Genomic DNA, 18655 nt, shown 5'->3' with positions numbered 1-18655 from the left:
GATGAGTGTTGTGTGTTACTGACTGACTGACCTGTAGTAGGATGAGTGTCATGTGGTACTGTGACTGACCTGTAGTAGGATGAGTGTCGTGTGGTACTGTGACTGACCTGTAGTAGGATGAGTGTCGTGTGGTACTGTGACTGACCTGTAGTAGGATGAGTGTCGTGTGGTACTGTGACTGACCTGTAGTAGGATGAGTCCGTGTGTTACTGTGAATGACTGACCTGTAGTAGGTAGAAGGATGAGTGTAGGTGAGTGTGTGGTACTGTGACTGACCTGTAGAAGGTGAGTGTCATGTGGTACTGTGACTGACTGACCTGTAGTAGGATGAGTGTCGTGTGGTACTGTGACTGACCTGTAGTAGGATGAGTGTGTGTGGTACTGACTGACCTGACTGAGTGTCCTGTGTGACCTGTAGTAGGATGAGTGTCATGTGGTACTGTGACTGACCTGTAGTAGGATGAGTATGTAGTACTGTGACTGTAGTAGGATGAGTTTCATGTGGTACTGTGAATGACTGACCTGTAGTAGGATGAGTGTGTGTGGTACTGTGACTGACCTGTAGTAGGATGAGTGTCGTGTGGTACTGTGACTGACCTGTAGTAGGATGAGTGTCGTGTGGTACTGTGACTGACCTGTAGTAGGATGAGTGTCGTGTGGTACTGTGACTGACCTGTAGTAGGATGAGTATCATGTGGTACTGTGACTGAACCTAGTAGGATGAGTGTCATGTGGTACTGTGACTGACTGACCTGTAGTAGGATGAGTGTCATGTGGTACTGTGCCTGACCTGTAGTAGGATGAGTGTCATGTGGTACTGTGACTGACCTGTAGTAGGATGAGTGTCATGTAGTACTGTGACTGAACAGTAGTAGGATGAGTGTCATGCAGTACTGTGACTGAACAGTAGTAGGATGAGTGTTGTGTGTTACTGCGAATGACTGACGTGTAGAAGGATGAGTGTCATGTGGTACTGACTGACCTGTAGTAGGATGAGTGTCATGTGGTACTGCTGACTGACCTGTAGTAGGATGAGTGTCGTGTGGTACTGTGACTGACCTGTAGTAGGATGAGTGTCGTGTGGTACTGTGACTGACCTGTAGAAGGATGAGTGTAGTGTGGTACTGTGACTGACTGACCTGTAGTAGGATGAGTGTCGTGTGGTACTGCGACTGACCTGTCGTAGGATGAGTGTCATGTGGTACTGTGACTGACCTGTAGTAGGATGAGTGTCATGTGGTACTGTGACTGACCTGTAGTAGGATGAGTGTCATGTGGTACTGTGACTGACATGTAGTAGGATGAGTGTCGTGTGGTACTGTGACTGACATGTAGTAGGATGAGTGTCGTGTGGTACTGTGACTGACCTGTAGTAGGATGAGTGTCGTGTGTTACTGCGAATGACTGACGTGTAGAAGGATGAGTGGTGTGTGGTACTGCGACTGACCTGTAGAAGGATGAGTGTCATGTGGTACTGTGACTAACCTGTAGAAGGATGAGTGTCGTGTGGTACTGTGACTGACTGAGCTGTAGTAGGACGAGTGTCGTGTGGGACTGTGAATGACCTGCAGTAGGATGAGGGTCATGTGGTACTGTGAATGACCTGTAGTAGGATGAGTTTCATGTGGTACTGTGACTGACTGACCTGTAGTAGGATGAGTTTCATGTGTTTCTGCGAATGACTGACGTGTAGAAGGATGAGTGGTATGCGGTACTGTGACTGACGTGTAGAAGGATGAGTGGTGTGTGGTACTGTGACTGACCTGTAGAAGGATGAGTGTCGTGTGGTACTGTGACTGACCTGTAGTAGGATGAGTGTAGTGTGGTACTGTGACTGACTGACCTGTAGTAGGATGAGTGTCGTGTGGTACTGTGACTGACCTGTAGTAGGATGAGTGTCATGTGGTACTGTGACTGACCTGTAGAAGGATGAGTGTAGTGTGGTACTGTGACTGACTGACCTGTAGTAGGATGAGTGTCATGTAGTACTGTGACTGACCTGTAGTAGGATGAGTTTCGTGTGGTACTGTGACTGACTGACCTGTTGTAGGATGAGTGCCATGTGGTACTGTGACTGACTGACCTGTTGTAGGATGAGTGCCATGTGGTACTGTGACTGAACTGTAGTAGGATGAGTGTCATGCAGTACTGTGACTGAACTGTAGTAGGATGAGTGTGTGTGGTACTGTGACTGACCTGTAGTAGGATGAGTGGTCAGTGTGGTACTGTGACTGACCTGTAGTAGGATGAGTGTCATGTGGTACTGCGACTGACCTGTAGTAGGATGAGTGTCGTGTGGTACTGCGACTGACCTGTAGTAGGATGAGTGTCGTGTGGTACTGTGACTGAACAGTAGTAGGATGAGTGCGTGTGTACTGTGACTGACTGACCTGTAGTAGGATGAGTGGTGTGTGGTACTGTGACTGACCTGTAGTAGGATGAGTGTCATGTGGTACTGTGACTGACCTGTAGTAGGATGAGTGTCGTGTGGTACTGTGACTGACCTGTAGTAGGATGAGTGTCGTGTGGTAGGACTGACCGTGTAGAAGGATGAGTGTCATGTGGTACTGTGACTGACTGACCTGTAGTAGGATGAGTGTCATGTGGTACTGTGACTGACCTGTAGTAGGATGAGTGTCGTGTGGTACTGTGACTGACCTGTAGTAGGATGAGTGTCATGTGGTACTGTGACTGACTGTAGTAGGATGAGTGTCATGCAGTACTGTGACTGAACAGTAGTAGGATGAGTGTGACTGACCTGTAGTAGGATGACTGTACTGTGACTGACCTGTAGTAGGATGAGTGTATGTGGTACTGTGACTGACCTGTAGTAGGATGAGTGTCATGTGGTACTGCGACTGACCTGTTGTAGGATGAGTGTCGTGTGGTAGACTGACCTGTAGTAGGATGAGTGTCGTGTGGTACTGTGACTGACCTGTAGTAGGATGAGTGTCGTGTGTACTGTGACTGACTGACCTGTAGAAGGATGAGTGGTGTGTGGTACTGTGACTGACCTGTAGTAGGATGAGTGGCATGTGGTACTGTGACTGACTGACCTGTAGTAGGATGAGTGTCATGTGGTACTGTGACTGACCTGTAGTAGGATGAGTGTAGGTGTGGTACTGTGAATGACTGACCTGTAGAAGGATGAGTGTCATGTGGTACTGTGACTGACCTGTAGTAGGATGAGTGTCATGTAGTACTGTGACTGACCTGTAGTAGGATGAGTGTCATGTGGTACTGTGATGACTGACCTGTAGTAGGATGAGTGTCATGTGGTACTGTGACTGACCTGTAGTAGGATGAGTGTCATGTGGTACTGTGACTGACCTGTAGTAGGATGAGTGTCATGTAGTACTGTGACTGAACAGTAGTAGGATGAGTGTCATGCAGTACTGTGACTGACCTGTAGTAGGATGAGTGTTGTGTGTTACTGAATGACTGACCTGTAGTAGGATGAGTGGTATGTGGTACTGTGACTGACCTGTAGTAGGATGAGTGTCATGTGGTACTGCGACTGACCTGTAGTAGGATGAGTGTCGTGTGGTACTGTGACTGACCTGTAGTAGGATGTAGGAGTGTCATGTGGTACTGTGACTGACCTGTAGTAGGATGAGTGTGTGTGGTACTGTGACTGACCTGTAGTAGGATGAGTGTCATGTGGTACTGTGACTGACCTGTAGTAGGATGAGTGTCATGTGGTACTGTGACTGACTGACCTGTAGTAGGATGAGTGTACTGTGCCTGACCTGTAGTAGGATGAGTGTCATGTGGTACTGTGACTGACCTGTAGTAGGATGAGTGTCATGTAGTACTGTGACTGACCTGTAGTAGGATGAGTGTCATGCAGTACTGTGACTGAACCTGTAGTAGGATGAGTGTTGTGTGTTACTGCGAATGACTGACCTGTAGAAGGATGAGTGGTACTGTGTGGTACTGTGACTGACCTGTAGTAGGATGAGTGTCATGTGGTAGTACTGTGACTGACCTGTAGTAGGATGAGTGTCGTGTGGTACTGTGACTGACCTGTAGTAGGATGAGTGTCGTGTGGTACTGTGACTGACCTGTAGTAGGATGAGTGTCGTGTGGTACTGTGACTGACTGACCTGTAGTAGGATGAGTGTCGTGTGGTACTGTGACTGACTGACCTGTAGTAGGATGAGTGTCATGTGGTACTGTGACTGACCTGTAGTAGGATGAGTGTCATGTGGTACTGTGACTGACCTGTAGTAGGATGAGTGTCATGTGGTACTGCGAATGACTGACTGAGAAGTAGTAGGAGTGGTATGCGGTACTGTGACTGACGTGTAGAAGGATGAGTGGTGTGTGGTACTGTGACTGACCTGTAGAAGGATTAGTGCCGTGTGGTACTGTGACTGACCTGTAGAAGGATGAGTGTAGTGTGGTACTGTGACTGACTGACCTGTAGTAGGATGAGTGTCGTGTGGTACTGCGACTGACCTGTCGTAGGATGAGTGTCATGTGGTACTGTGACTGACCTGTAGTAGGATGAGTGTCGTGTGGTACTGTGACTGACCTGTAGTAGGATGAGTGTCATGTAGTACTGTGACTGAAATGTAGTAGGATGAGTGTCGTGTGGTACTGTGACTGACATGTAGTAGGATGAGTGTCGTGTGGTACTGGGAATGACCTGTAGTAGGATGAGTGTTGTGTGTACTGTGACTGACCTGTAGAAGGATGAGTGGTGTGTGGTAGGATGACCTGTAGAAGGATGAGTGTCATGTGGTACTGTGACTGACCTGTAGTAGGATGAGTGTCGTGTGGTACTGTGACTGACCTGTAGTAGGATGAGTGTCGTGTGGTACTGTGACTGACCTGTAGTAGGATGAGTGTCATGTGGTACTGTGACTGACTGACCTGTAGTAGGATGAGTGTCATGTGGTACTGTGACTGACTGACCTGTAGTAGGATGAGTGTCGTGTGGTACTGTGATTGACCTGTAGTAGGATGAGTGTCGTGTAGTACTTTGACTGACCTGTAGGGGGATGAGTGTCGTGTGGTACTGCGACTAACCTGTAGTAGGATGAGTGTGGTGTGGTACTGCGACTAACCTGTAGCAGGTTGAGTGTCATGTAGTACTGTGCCTGAACAGTAGTAGGATGAGTTTCGTGTGGTACTGTGACTGACTGACCTGTAGTAGGATGAGTGTCATGTGGTACTGTGACTGACCTGTAGAAGGATGAGTGGTGTGTGGTACTGTGACTGACTGACCTGTAGTAGGATGCGTGTCATGTTTTACTGTGACTGATTGACCTGTAGTAGCATGAGTGTGGTGTGGTACTGCGACTAACCTGTAGCAGGTTGAGTGTCGTGTGGTACTGCGACTGACCTGTCGTAGGATGAGTGTCATGTAGTACTGTGACTGACCTGTAGTAGGAGGAATGTCTTGTGGTACTGTGACTGACTCTCCTGTAGTAGGATGAGTGTTGTGTGGTACTTTGACTGACTGACCTGTAGTAGGATGAGTGTCATGTAGTACTGTGACTGAACAGTACTAGGATGAGTTTCATGTGGTACTGTGACTGACTGACCTGTAGTAGGATGAGTGTCATGTGGTACTGTGCCTGACCTGTAGTAGGATGAGTGTCATGTGGTACTGTGACTGACCTGTAGAAGGATGAGTGTAGTGTGGTACTGTGACTGACTGACCTGTAGTAGGATGAGTATCATGTAGTACTGTGACTGAACAGTAGTAGGATGAGTTTCATGTGGTACTGTGACTGACTGACCTGTAGTAGGATGAGTGTCATGTGGTACTGTGCCTGACCTGTAGTAGGATGAGTGTCATGTGGTACTGTGACTGACCTGTAGTAGGATGAGTGTCATGTAGTACTGTGACTGAACAGTAGTAGGATGAGTGTCATGCAGTACTGTGACTGAACAGTAGTAGGATGAGTGTTGTGTGTTACTGCGAATGACTGACGTGTAGAAGGATGAGTGTCATGTGGTACTGCGACTGACCTGTTGTAGGATGAGTGTCGTGTGGTACTGCGACTGACCTGTCGTAGGATGAGTGTCGTGCGGTACTGTGACTGAACAGTAGTAGGATGAGTGCCGTGTGTTACTGCGAATGACTGACGTGTAGAAGGATGAGTGGTGTGTGGTACTGTGACTGACCTGTAGAAGGATGAGTGTCATGTGGTACTGTGACTGACCTGTAGTAGGATGAGTGTCATGTGGTACTGTGACTGACCTGTAGAAGGATGAGTGTAGTGTGGTACTGTGACTGACTGACCTGTAGTAGGATGAGTGTAGTGTGTTACTGCGAATGACTGACGTGTAGTAGAAGGATGAGTGGTATGCGGTACTGTGACTGACGTGTAGAAGGATGAGTGGTGTGTGGTACTGTGACTGACCTGTAGAAGGATGAGTGCCATGTGGTACTGTGACTGACCTGTAGAAGGATGAGTGTAATGTGGTACTGTGACTGACTGACCTGTAGTAGGATGAGTGTCGTGTGGTACTGCGACTGACCTGTCGTAGGATGAGTGTCATGTGGTACTGTGACTGACCTGTAGTAGGATGAGTGTCGTGTGGTACTGTGACTGACCTGTAGTAGGATGAGTGTCATGTAGTACTGTGACTGAAATGTTGTAGGATGAGTGTCGTGTGGTACTGCGACTGACATGTAGTAGGATGAGTGTCGTGTGGTACTATGACTGACCTGTAGTAGGAGGAATGTCTTGTGGTACTGTGACTGACTGACCTGTCGTAGGATGAGTGTTGTGTGGTACTGTGACTGACTGACCTGTAGTAGGATGAGTGTCATGTAGTACTGTGACTGAACAGTAGTAGGATGAGTGTCGTGTGGTACTGTGACTGACCTGTAGTAGGATGAGTGTCGTGTGGTACTGGGACTGGCCTGTAGTAGGATGAGTGTCGTGTGTGTTGACGAATGACTGACGTGTAGAAGGATGAGTGGTGTGTGGTACTGTGACTGACCTGTAGTAGGATGAGTGTCATGTGGTACTGTGACTGACCTGTAGAAGGATGAGTGTCGTGTGGTACTGTGACTGACTGACCTGTAGTAGGATGAGTGTCATGTGGTACTGTGACTGACCTGTAGTAGGATGAGTGTCGTGTGGTACTGTGAATGACCTGTAGTAGGATGAGTGTCGTGTGTTACTGCGAATGACTGACGTGTAGAAGGATGAGTGGTGTGTGGTACTGTGACTGACCTGTAGAAGGATGAGTGTCATGTGGTACTGTGACTGACCTGTAGAAGGATGAGTGTAGTGTGGTACTGTGACTGACTGACCTGTAGTAGGATGAGTATCATGTAGTACTGTTGTGTGGTACTGTAACTGACCTGTAGTAGGATGAGTGTCATGTGGTACTGTGACTGACTGACCTGTAGTAGGATGAGTGTCATGTGGTACTGTGCCTGACCTGTAGTAGGATGAATGTCATGTGGTACTGTGCCTGACCTGTAGAAGGATGAGTGTAGTGTGGTACTGTGACTGACTGACCTGTAGTAGGATGAGTATCATGTGGTACTGTTGTGTGGACTAACTGACCTGTAGTAGGATGAGTGTCGTGTGGTACTGGGAATTGGGAATGACCTGTAGTAGGACGAGTGTCGTGTGTTACTGCGAATGACTGACGTGTAGAAGGATGAGTTGTATGTGGTACTGTGACTGACCTGTAGAAGGATGAGTGCCATGTGGTACTGTGACTGACCTGTAGAAGGATGAGTGTAGTGTGGTACTGTGACTGACTGAGCTGTAGTAGGACGAGTGTCGTGTGGGACTGTGAATGACATGTAGTAGGATGAATGTCATGTGGTACTGTGACTGACTGACCTGTAGTAGGATGAGTGTCATGTGGTACTGTGACTGACTGACCTGTAGTAGGATGAGTGTCGTGTGGTACTGTGACTGACCTGTAGTAGGATGAGTGTCGTGTGGTACTGTGACTGACCTGTAGTAGGATGAGTGTTGTGTAGTACTGTGACTGACCTGTAGCAGGATGAGTGTCGTTTGGTACTGCGACTGACCTGTCGTAGGATGAGTGTCGTGAGGTACTGTGACTGACCTGTAGAAGGACGAGAGTTGTGTGGTACTGTGACTGACATGAAGAAGGATGAGTGTCATGTGGTACTGTGAATGACCTGTAGTAGGATGAGTGTCGTGTGGTACTGTGACTGACTGACCTGTAGTAGGATGAGTGTCGTGTGGTCCTGCGACTGACCTGTAGTAGGAGGAATCTCTTGTGGTACTGTGACTGACTCTCCTGTAGTAGGATGAGTGTCGTGTGGTACTGTGACTGACTGACCTGTAGTAGGATGAGTGTCATGTAGTACTGTGACTGAACAGTAGTAGGATGAGTGTCGTGTGGTACTGTGACTGACCTGTAGTAGGATGAGTGTTGTGTGGTACTGTGACTGACCTGTAGTAGGATGAGTGTCTTGTGGTACTGTGACTGACTGACCTGTAGTAGGATGAGTGTCATGTGGTACTGTGACTGACTGACCTGTAGTAGGATGAGTGTCATGTGGTACTGTGACTGACCTGTAGTAGGATGAGTGTCGTGTGGTACTGTGACTGACCTGTAGTAGGATGAGTGTGTGTGGTACTGGGAATGGCCTGTAGTAGGATGAGTGTCGTGTGGTACTGTGACTGACCTGTAGAAGGATGAGTGTAGTGTGGTACTGTGACTGACTGACCTGTAGTAGGATGAGTATCATGTAGTACTGTAACTGAACTGTAGTAGGATGAGTGTCGTGTGTTACTGCGAATGACTGACCTGTAGAAGGATGAGTGTCGTGTGGTACTGTGACTGACCTGTAGTAGGATGAGTGTTGTGTGGTACTGTGACTGACCTGTAGTAGGAGGAATGTCTTGTGGTACTGTGACTGACTGACCTGTCATAGGATGAGTGTCGTGTGGTACTGTGACTGACTGACCTGTAGTAGGATGAGTGTCATGTAGTACTGTGACTGACCTGTAGTAGGATGAGTGTCGTGTGGTACTGGGAATGGCCTGTAGTAGGATGAGTGTCGTGTGTTACTGCGAATGACTGACGTGTAGAAGGATGAGTGGTGTGTGGTACTGTGCCTGACCTGTAGTAGGATGAGTGTCATGTGGTACTGTGACTGACCTGTAGAAGGATGAGTGTAGTGTGGTACTGTGACTGACTGACCTGTAGTAGGATGAGTATCATGTAGTACTGGGAATGACCTGTAGTAGGATGAGTGTCGTGTGGTACTGGGAATGGCCTGTAGTAGGATGAGTGTCGTGTGTTACTGCGAATGACTGACGTGTAGAAGGATGATTGGTGTGTGGTACTGTGACTGACCTGTAGAAGGATGAGTGCCATGTGGTACTGTGACTGACTGACCTGTAGTAGGATGAGTGTCGTGTGGTACTGGGAATGACCTGTAGTAGGATGAGTGTCGTGTGTTACTGCGAATGACTGACGTGTAGAAGGATGAGTGGTGTGTGGTACTGTGACTGACCTGTAGAAGGATGAGTGTAGTGTGGTACTGTGACTGACTGACCTGTAGTAGGATGAGTATCATGTAGTACTGTGACTGAACAGTAGTAGGATGAGTTTCATGTGGTACTGTGACTGACTGACCTGTAGTAGGATGAGTGTCATGTGGTACTGTGCCTGACCTGTAGAAGGATGAGTGTAGTGTGGTACTGTGACTGACTGACCTGTAGTAGGATGAGTATCATGTAGTACTGTTGTGTGGTACTGTAACTGACCTGTAGTAGGATGAGTGTCGTGTGGTACTGGGAATTGGGAATGACCTGTAGTAGGACGAGTGTTGTGTGTTACTGCGAATGACTGACGTGTAGAAGGATGAGTGGTGTGTGGTACTGTGACTGACCTGTAGAAGGATGAGTGCCATGTGGTACTGTGACTGACCTGTAGAAGGATGAGTGTAGTGTGGTACTGTGACTGACTGACCTGTAGTAGGATGAGTGTCGTATGGTACTGCGACTGACCTGTAGAAGGATGAGTGTCATGTGGTACTGTGACTAACCTGTAGAAGGATGAGTGTCGTGTGGTACTGTGACTGACTAAGCTGTAGTAGGACGAGTGTCGTGTGTGACTCTGAATGACATGTAGTAGGATGAATGTCATGTGGTACTGTGACTGACTGACCTGTAGTAGGATGAGTGTCATGTGGTACTGTGACTGACTGACCTGTAGTAGGATGAGTGTCGTGTGGTACTGTGACTGACCTGTAGTAGGATGAGTGTCGTGTGGTACTGTGACTGACCTGTAGTAGGATGAGTGTGGTGTAGTACTGTGACTGACCTGTAGCAGGATGAGTGTCGTGTGGTACTGCGACTGACCTGTCGTAGGATGAGTGTCGTGAGGTACTGTGACTGACATGAAGAAGGATGAGTGTCATGTGGTACTGTGAATGACCTGTAGTAGGATGAGTGTCGTGTGGTACTGTGACTGACTGACCTGAAGTAGGATGAGTGTCGTGTGGTCCTGCGACTGACCTGTAGTAGGATGAGTGTCGTTTGGTACTGTGACTGACCTGTAGTAGGATGAGTGTTGTGTGGTACTGTGACTGACCTGTAGTAGGATGAGTGTCTTGTGGTACTGTGACTGACCTGTAGTAGGATGAGTGTCGTGTGGTACTGTGACTGACTGACCTGTAGTAGGATGAGTGTCATGTAGTACTGTGACTGAACAGTAGTAGGATGAGTGTCGTGTGGTACTGTGACTGACCTGTAGTAGGATGAGTGTTGTGTGGTACTGTGACTGACCTGTAGTAGGAGGAATGTCTTGTGGTACTGTGACTGACTGACCTGTAGTAGGATGAGTGTCGTGTGGTACTGTGACTGACTGACTTGTAGTAGGATGAGTGTCATGTAGTACTGTGACTGACCTGTAGTAGGATGAGTGTCGTGTGGAACTGTGACTGACTGACATGTAGTAGGATGAGTGTCGTGTGGGACTGTGAATGACCTGTAGTAGGATGAGTGTCGTGTGGGACTGTGAATGGCCTGTAGTAGGATGAGTGTCGTGTGTGGTACTGTGACTGACCTGTAGAAGGATGAGTGTAGTGTGGTACTGTGACTGACTGACCTGTAGTAGGATGAGTATCATGTAGTACTGTGACTGACCTGTAGTAGGATGAGTGTCGTGTGGTACTGTGACTGACCTGTAGAAGGATGAGTGTGGTGTGGTACTGACTGACCTGTAGTAGGATGAGTGTCGTGTGGTACTGTGACTGACCTGTAGTAGGATGAGTGTCGTGTGGTACTGTGACTGACTGACCTGTAGTAGGATGAGTGTCGTGTGGTACTGTGACTGACCTGTAGTAGGATGAGTGTCATGTAGTACTGTGACTGACCTGTAGTAGGATGAGTGTCGTGTGGTACTGGGAATGACCTGTAGTAGGATGAGTGTCGTGTGTTACTGCGAATGACTGACGTGTAGAAGGATGAGTGGTGTGTGGTACTGTGACTGACCTGTAGTAGGATGAGTGGATGACCTGTAGAAGGATGAGTGTGGTACTGTGACTGACCTGTAGTAGGATGAGTGTCATGTGGTACTGTGACTGACCTGTAGTAGGATGAGTGTCGTGTGGTACTGGGAATGACCTGTAGTAGGATGAGTGTCGTGTGTTACTGCGAATGACTGACCTGTAGAAGGATGAGTGTGTGTGGTACTGTGACTGACCTGTAGTGACTGACTGACCTGTAGTAGGATGAGTGTCGTGTGACTGACTGACCTGTAGTAGGATGAGTGTCGTGTGGTACTGTGACTGACCTGTAGTAGGATGAGTGTCATGTGGTACTGTGACTGTGACTGACCTGTAGTAGGATGAGTGTCATGTGGTACTGTGACTGTGACTGACCTGTAGTAGGAGGATGACTGTGTGTGACCTGTGTGGTGACTGTGGTACTGTGACTGACCTGTAGTAGGATGAGTGAGTGTGGTACTGTGACTGACCTGTAGTAGGATGTATCATGTAGTGTGTGGTACTGTAACTGACCTGTAGTAGGATGAGTGTCGTGGTACTGGTGACTGGGAATTGGGAATGACCTGTAGTAGGACGAGTGTCGTGTGTTACTGCGAATGACTGACGTGTAGAAGGATGAGTGGTGTGTGGTACTGTGACTGACCTGTAGAAGGATTTTTTAGACATTTTTTTTTTTTTTTGACTGACGTGTAGAAGGATGAGTGCCATGTGGTACTGTGACTGACCTGTAGAAGGATGAGTGTAGTGTGGTACTGTGACTGACCTGTAGTAGGATGAGTGTCGTGTGGTACTGCGACTGACCTGTAGAAGGATGAGTGTCATGTGGTACTGTGACTAACCTGTAGAAGGATGAGTGTCGTGTGGTACTGTGACTGACTGAGCTGTAGTAGGACGAGTGTCGTGTGGGACTCTGAATGACATGTAGTAGGATGAATGTCATGTGGTACTGTGACTGACTGACCTGTAGTAGGATGAGTGTCATGTGGTACTGTGACTGACTGACCTGTAGTAAGATGAGTGTCGTGTGGTACTGTGACTGACCTGTAGTAGGATGAGTGTCGTGTGGTACTGTGACTGACCTGTAGTAGGATGAGTGTTGTGTAGTACTGTGACTGACCTGTAGCAGGATGAGTGTCGTGTGGTACTGCGACTGACCTGTAGTAGGATGAGTGTCGTGTGGTACTGTGACTGACCTGTAGAAGGACGAGAGTTGTGTGGTACTGTGACTGACATGAAGAAGGATGAGTGTCATGTGGTACTGTGAATGACCTGTAGTAGGATGAGTGTCGTGTGGTACTGTGACTGACCTGTAGTAGGATGAGTGTCGTGTGGTACTGTGACTGACCTGTAGTAGGATGAGTGTTGTGTGGTACTGTGACTGACCTGTAGTGATGTCTTGTGGTACTGTGACTGACTCCTGTAGTAGGATGAGTGTCATGTGGTACTGTGACTGACCTGTAGTAGGATGTGACTGTGACTGACCTGTAGTAGGATGAGTGTGTTGTGTGGTACTGTGACTGACCTGTAGTAGGGAGGAATGTCTTAGTAGGTGTCTGTGACTGTGACTGACCTGTCGTAGGATGAGTGTCGTGTGGTACTGTGACTGACTGACCTGTAGTAGGATGAGTGTTGTGTGGTACTGTGACTGACCTGTAGTAGGAGGAATGTCTTGTGGTACTGTGACTGACTGACCTGTCGTAGGATGAGTGTCGTGTGGTACTGTGACTGACTGACCTGTAGTAGGATGAGTGTCATGTAGTACTGTGACTGAACAGTAGTAGGATGAGTGTCGTGTGGTACTGTGACTGACCTGTAGTAGGATGAGTGTCGTGTGGTACTGGGAATGGCCTGTAGTAGGATGAGTGTCGTGTGTTACTGCGAATGACTGACGTGTAGAAGGATGAGTGGTGCGTGGTACTGTGCCTGACCTGTAGTAGGATGAGTGTCATGTGGTACTGTGACTGACCTGTAGAAGGATGAGTGTAGTGTGGTACTGTGACTGACTGACCTGTAGTAGGATGAGTATCATGTAGTACTGTTACTGAACTGTATTAGGATGAGTGTCGTGTGTTACTGCGAATGACTGACCTGTAGTAGGATGAGTGTCGTGTGGTACTGTGACTGACCTGTAGTAGGATGAGTGTTGTGTGGTACTGTGACTGACCTGTAGTAGGATGAGTGTCGTGTGGTACTGTGACTGACTGACCTGTAGTAGGATGAGTGTCATGTAGTACTGTGACTGACCTGTAGTAGGATGAGTGTCAGTAGTAGGTGGTACTGTGACTGACCTGTAGTAGGATGAGTGTCGTGTGGTACTGTGACTGACTGTGACTGACTGACCTGTAGTAGGATGAGTGTGTGTGGTACTGTGACTGACCTGTAGTAGGATGAGTGTCGTGTGGTACTGTGAATGACTGACCTGTAGAAGGATGACGTGTGGTACTGTGACTGACCTGTAGTAGGATGAGTGTGTGTGGTACTGTGACTGACCTGTAGTAGGATGAGTGTCGTGTGGTACTGTGACCTGTGTAGGATGACCTGTACTAGGTCATGTGTAGTGAGGATGTGGTGTGTGGTACTGTGACTGACCTGTAGAAGGATGAGTGTCATGTGGTACTGTGACTGACTGACCTGTAGTAGGATGAGTGTCGTGTGGTACTGGGAATGACCTGTAGTAGGATGAGTGTCGTGTGTTACTGCGAATGACTGACGTGTAGAAGGATGAGTGTCATGTGGTACTGTGACTGACCTGTAGAAGGATGAGTGTAGTGTGGTACTGTGACTGACTGACCTGTAGTAGGATGAGTATCATGTAGTAATGTGACTGAACAGTAGTAGGATGAGTTTCATGTGGTACTGTGACTGACTGACCTGTAGTAGGATGAGTGTCATGTGGTACTGTGCCTGACCTGTAGTAGGATGAATGTCATGTGGTACTGTGCCTGACCTGTAGAAGGATGAGTGTAGTGTGGTACTGTGACTGACTGACCTGTAGTAGGATGAGTATCATGTAGTACTGTTGTGTGGTACTGTAACTGACCTGTAGTAGGATGAGTGTCGTGTGGTACTGGGAATTGGGAATGACCTGTAGTAGGACGAGTGTCGTGTGTTACTGCGAATGACTGACGTGTAGAAGGATGAGTGGTGTGTGGTACTGTGACTGACCTGTAGAAGGATGAGTGCCATGTGGTACTGTGACTGACCTGTAGAAGGATGAGTGTAGTGTGGTACTTTGACTGACTGACCTGTAGTAGGATGAGTGTCATGTAGTACTGTGACTGAACAGTAGTAGGATGAGTGTCGTGTGTTACTGCGACTGACCTGTAGAAGGATGAGTGTCATGTGGTACTGTGACTAACCTGTAGAAGGATGAGTGTCGTGTGGTACTGTGACTGACTGAGCTGTAGTAGGACGAGTGTCGTGTGGGACTGTGAATGACATGTAGTAGGATGAATGTCATGTGGTACTGTGACTGACTGACCTGTAGTAGGATGAGTGTCATGTGGTACTGTGACTGACTGACCTGTAGTAGGATGAGTGTTGTGTGGTACTGTGACTGACCTGTAGTAGGATGAGTGTCGTGTGGTACTGTGACTGACCTGTAGTAGGATGAGTGTTGTGTAGTACTGTGACTGACCTGTAGCAGGATGAGTGTCGTGTGGTACTGCGACTGACCTGTCGTAGGATGAGTGTCGTGAGGTACTGTGACTGACCTGTAGAAGGACGAGAGTCGTGTGGTACTGTGACTGACATGAAGAAGGATGAGTGTCATGTGGTACTGTGAATGACCTGTAGTAGGATGAGTGTCGTGTGGTACTGTGACTGACTGACCTGTAGTAGGATGAGTGTCATGTGGTCCTGCGACTGACCTGTAGTAGGATGAGTATCGTTTGGTACTGTGACTGACCTGTAGTAGGATGAGTGTTGTGTGGTACTGTGACTGACCTTTAGTAGGAGGAATGTCTTGTGGTACTGTGACTGACTGACCTGTAGTAGGATGAGTGTCGTGTGGTACTGTGACTGACTGACCTGTATTAGGATGAGTGTCATGTGGTACTGTGACTGACCTGTAGAAGGATGAGTGTCGTGTGGTACTGTGACTGACTGACCTGTAGTAGGATGCGTGTCATGTTTTACTGTGACTGATTGACCTGTAGTAGCATGAGTGTTGTGTGGTACTGTGACTGACCTGTAGAAGGATGAGTGTCGTGTGGTACTGTGACTGACCTGTAGTAGGATGAGTGTCGTGTGGCACTGTGACTGACTGACCTGTAGTAGGATGAGTGTCCTGTGGTACTGTGACTGACTTGTAGTAGCATGAGTGTCGTGTGGTACTGTGACTGACTGACCTTTAGAAGGATGAGTGTCGTGTGGTACTGTGGCTGACCTGTAGTAGGATGAGTGTCGTGTGGTTCTGTGACTGACTGACCTGTAGAAGGATCAGTGTCGTGTGGTACTGTGACTGACCTGTAGTAGGAGGAATGTCTTGTGGGTGCATCAGGCCTCTCTTGGTCTAGCTCTCTGTATACCACCTCAGGCAGTTTGACCACCGGGCCACAGGAAGCACTTTGGTGGTGCGATGATACCTCCTTCTTCTTCTCTTTACTCTTGTGCTTTCCAGACTTAGATGTGGCCTTCCCTGCGTTAGCAGCAGGGGTGTCATGCCTGTCCTTGCCGTTGCCACCTGCCTCACTCCCTCCTCCCCCGCTTTCTCCCCCATTACACGCCCCTCCCCCACATCCCCCTCCACCTGAGGATGGAGGGTCTTCGGCCCCGCTGTCGTCCTCCGACACCACGTCAATGTTCTCAAAGATGCTGATGCGGTGGATGCGTCCATGGATCTCCAGCTCCACCATGCGCTGGGCCTGGGCATAGGTCATTGTCTCCCTGCCTGGGGAGTGGGAGAGCTCAGACCGGTTAGGACTCCCCGGGGTGTTCGCTCCCTGCCCGCCCAACCCACCTCCCTTTCCCACCCCTCCCTCTCCGTCCCCAACCAGGGACACTCGAGGGGGGCGCCCCTTCCTCTTCTTCTGGGGCATGGCCTGCACAGGCGTTGGGTTGTCATGGTCGTAGTGGTAGAGGTGGTACTCGATGCCGCTGTAGCTCTTGTAGACCTTGCGACAGGTCTTCACGGGGCACTCGTAAGGGGGCTTGGTGGCCCGGAGGTTGTGGCAGAAAGTCTTCACATCAAAGTCCAGCCCCATTGTGCAGATGGCCACTGCTGGGACAGGAGCTGTTCAAGCTTACATCTGAGACACACAGAAACAGATAGACAGAGGGAGAGAGGAGGGGAGATGATGCACCCTGATGTAAATGTTGCACCAATTTCTTTTTGCCATCTCTGACTCCAACATTATTGAAACACAGACATGCCAGTGGGTAGTATTATGTCCATAAAGTAATCAGTCTATGTTGGAAACAATACAGAATGTGTCCATTGCCTTCAGCCCTTTGAAATCCTAAAAGCTATGCCATGTTGTCTTGCAGATTTCAAGAAAACAAGGCCGCCAACAGCAGGCACGTGGCTGGAGAGCTGTCAACTTTACCATGGCACAGCTGCATCCATTTTTCTTGCTAGTTTTAATTTTTGCAAATGACATTTTACTTGCAATATTGCTCATCATACCACTTAATTTTCAAATGAAACAGATTTCAATCTTAAACTGAAGACAAAAGAAAGGTAGTTAGACAGCTCGATTTGACAGCCGTTTGGAATGTTGGATTACAGATAACAGATGCATTTCAAGGTTGATTCAACCAGAAACTGTCTATCAATCAAAAAGCAAACTTCTAAAAACCTGGACATAGACTCCACTCTCACGGTAATAAAAATATTTACCTAAGGATCCATATACAACTATGGCAAAGTAATCAACGTAAACTATTTTTGTTTGTTTAGCCCATGATTTGGATAGCGCAAAGATCCAAGGAATGTGTTGCAGCTATTTGTAGCAACTAGCTTGCAACTATTGTTGGGAGTTTTCAGCAAAATGATACTTTTGTATCTATAGAAGCCTGAGAAACATTGTAACCAATCGTATAGGTTACAACAACTCGAGGTGATGCATTGTAACAGACAGCTCCAGTTATGGGACACATTCAGCTTGCTACAATGTTTCCCTCCACAATGTTTAGACCTCACCCTGATCAGCCACTACAATATAACACGCTGTGGTCACCTGATCGCTATCTATTCACTAAATAAAAACCTACAGTTCTACATTCACTACTAGGGAAAGATAAATAGACAATCATTATGATAAGGTGGCACTCAGAATCCTGGGTCTTCGTATCTTGCTAAAGGATCTGAAACGACTCGAAAAGCAAATTGTAACAAAAATCAAAGCACAAATAATTACAATTGACAAAATTCATAAAATACCTTACGGATGTAAGCCTATTTATCTGTAGACACCACGAATACATAGCCAATCTAGCTCTGAATTAATAAACACTTACTACTCAGGGCTCCTGGAAGCTAGGGTGCTGCAAAATTTCTCATTCCAGCTCGGTAAATGGGCGATTGCAGATCGATGTATTAATTCTATAAAACCCAATCTGATCATGAGAAATGTGGGGGAAATGGTTTAAAAACAACACAATATCCTAGTTATTTCATTGTGATGGTATTAATTCAGGAACTCCAACGAACAAAAGCGGCAGCCACTGCTGTACGCCATAGGCGCGTGTGGGCACATTCGTCAAATAGAGTATTTGTTCTTTGGTGCTTTTGTCGAAATAAGGGCCTAATTTCGACGTGTACCATTATTTTGTGTTTGAGGAAGATGCCATTTTGAAACTCGTTGGACGCCTAGTCAAGTGGCGTCACATTTTCACCATTAAAAGGTAATTCGCTTCCTTTTGTTGTTCTTTTTCTATGTGGCGAATCTAATGATCCGTTTCGCAACTTTTAATATACATCTGGATAAATGTGCACTTTAAAGAATGTCCAAAGACGAAAAACATGGGGATAAAATAGGCTGTATTACATTTTATTAACACATCTAAGATCATGTTTTTTATTTTTTAAATCGTATTTATTTGTGTCATTTGCGAATCTGCCAATATGAATCATAAAAGGAGGGTTTGCGCCATAAATTTGAATATGAAAAATCATAGATCAGTTCACACGTGCCTGATAGTTTTGAAATGGATTATTTGATCAGTCTAGCCTGGCAA

General features: G+C 47.4%; 1 protein-coding gene across 6 annotated transcripts in view; it reads right to left on the bottom strand.

The window, feature by feature from the left end:
* The window catches only part of LOC115131860 (peregrin-like), a 54132-nt gene extending 35881 nt beyond the window's left edge, over window positions 1-18251 (bottom strand). For 2 of the 6 annotated variants that reach the window (XM_065020563.1, XM_065020566.1), the window contains exons 1-2: window positions 17936-18251; window positions 15944-16725 (exon numbers count right to left, since the gene is read on the bottom strand). In XM_065020563.1, coding sequence (XP_064876635.1) covers window positions 15944-16680 — 737 coding nt within the window. In that variant the 5' untranslated portion in view covers window positions 16681-16725; window positions 17936-18251. The other 4 variants (XM_065020567.1, XM_065020569.1, XM_065020565.1 and 1 more) reach the window with 3 other exon arrangements.
* Window positions 18252-18655: the final 404 nt, after the last annotated feature.

This window comes from Oncorhynchus nerka, linkage group LG7 (genome assembly GCF_034236695.1).
Source record: "Oncorhynchus nerka isolate Pitt River linkage group LG7, Oner_Uvic_2.0, whole genome shotgun sequence".
Classification (NCBI taxonomy): Eukaryota; Metazoa; Chordata; class Actinopteri; order Salmoniformes; family Salmonidae; genus Oncorhynchus; species Oncorhynchus nerka.
This window is presented reverse-complemented; position numbering and strand designations above follow the sequence as displayed.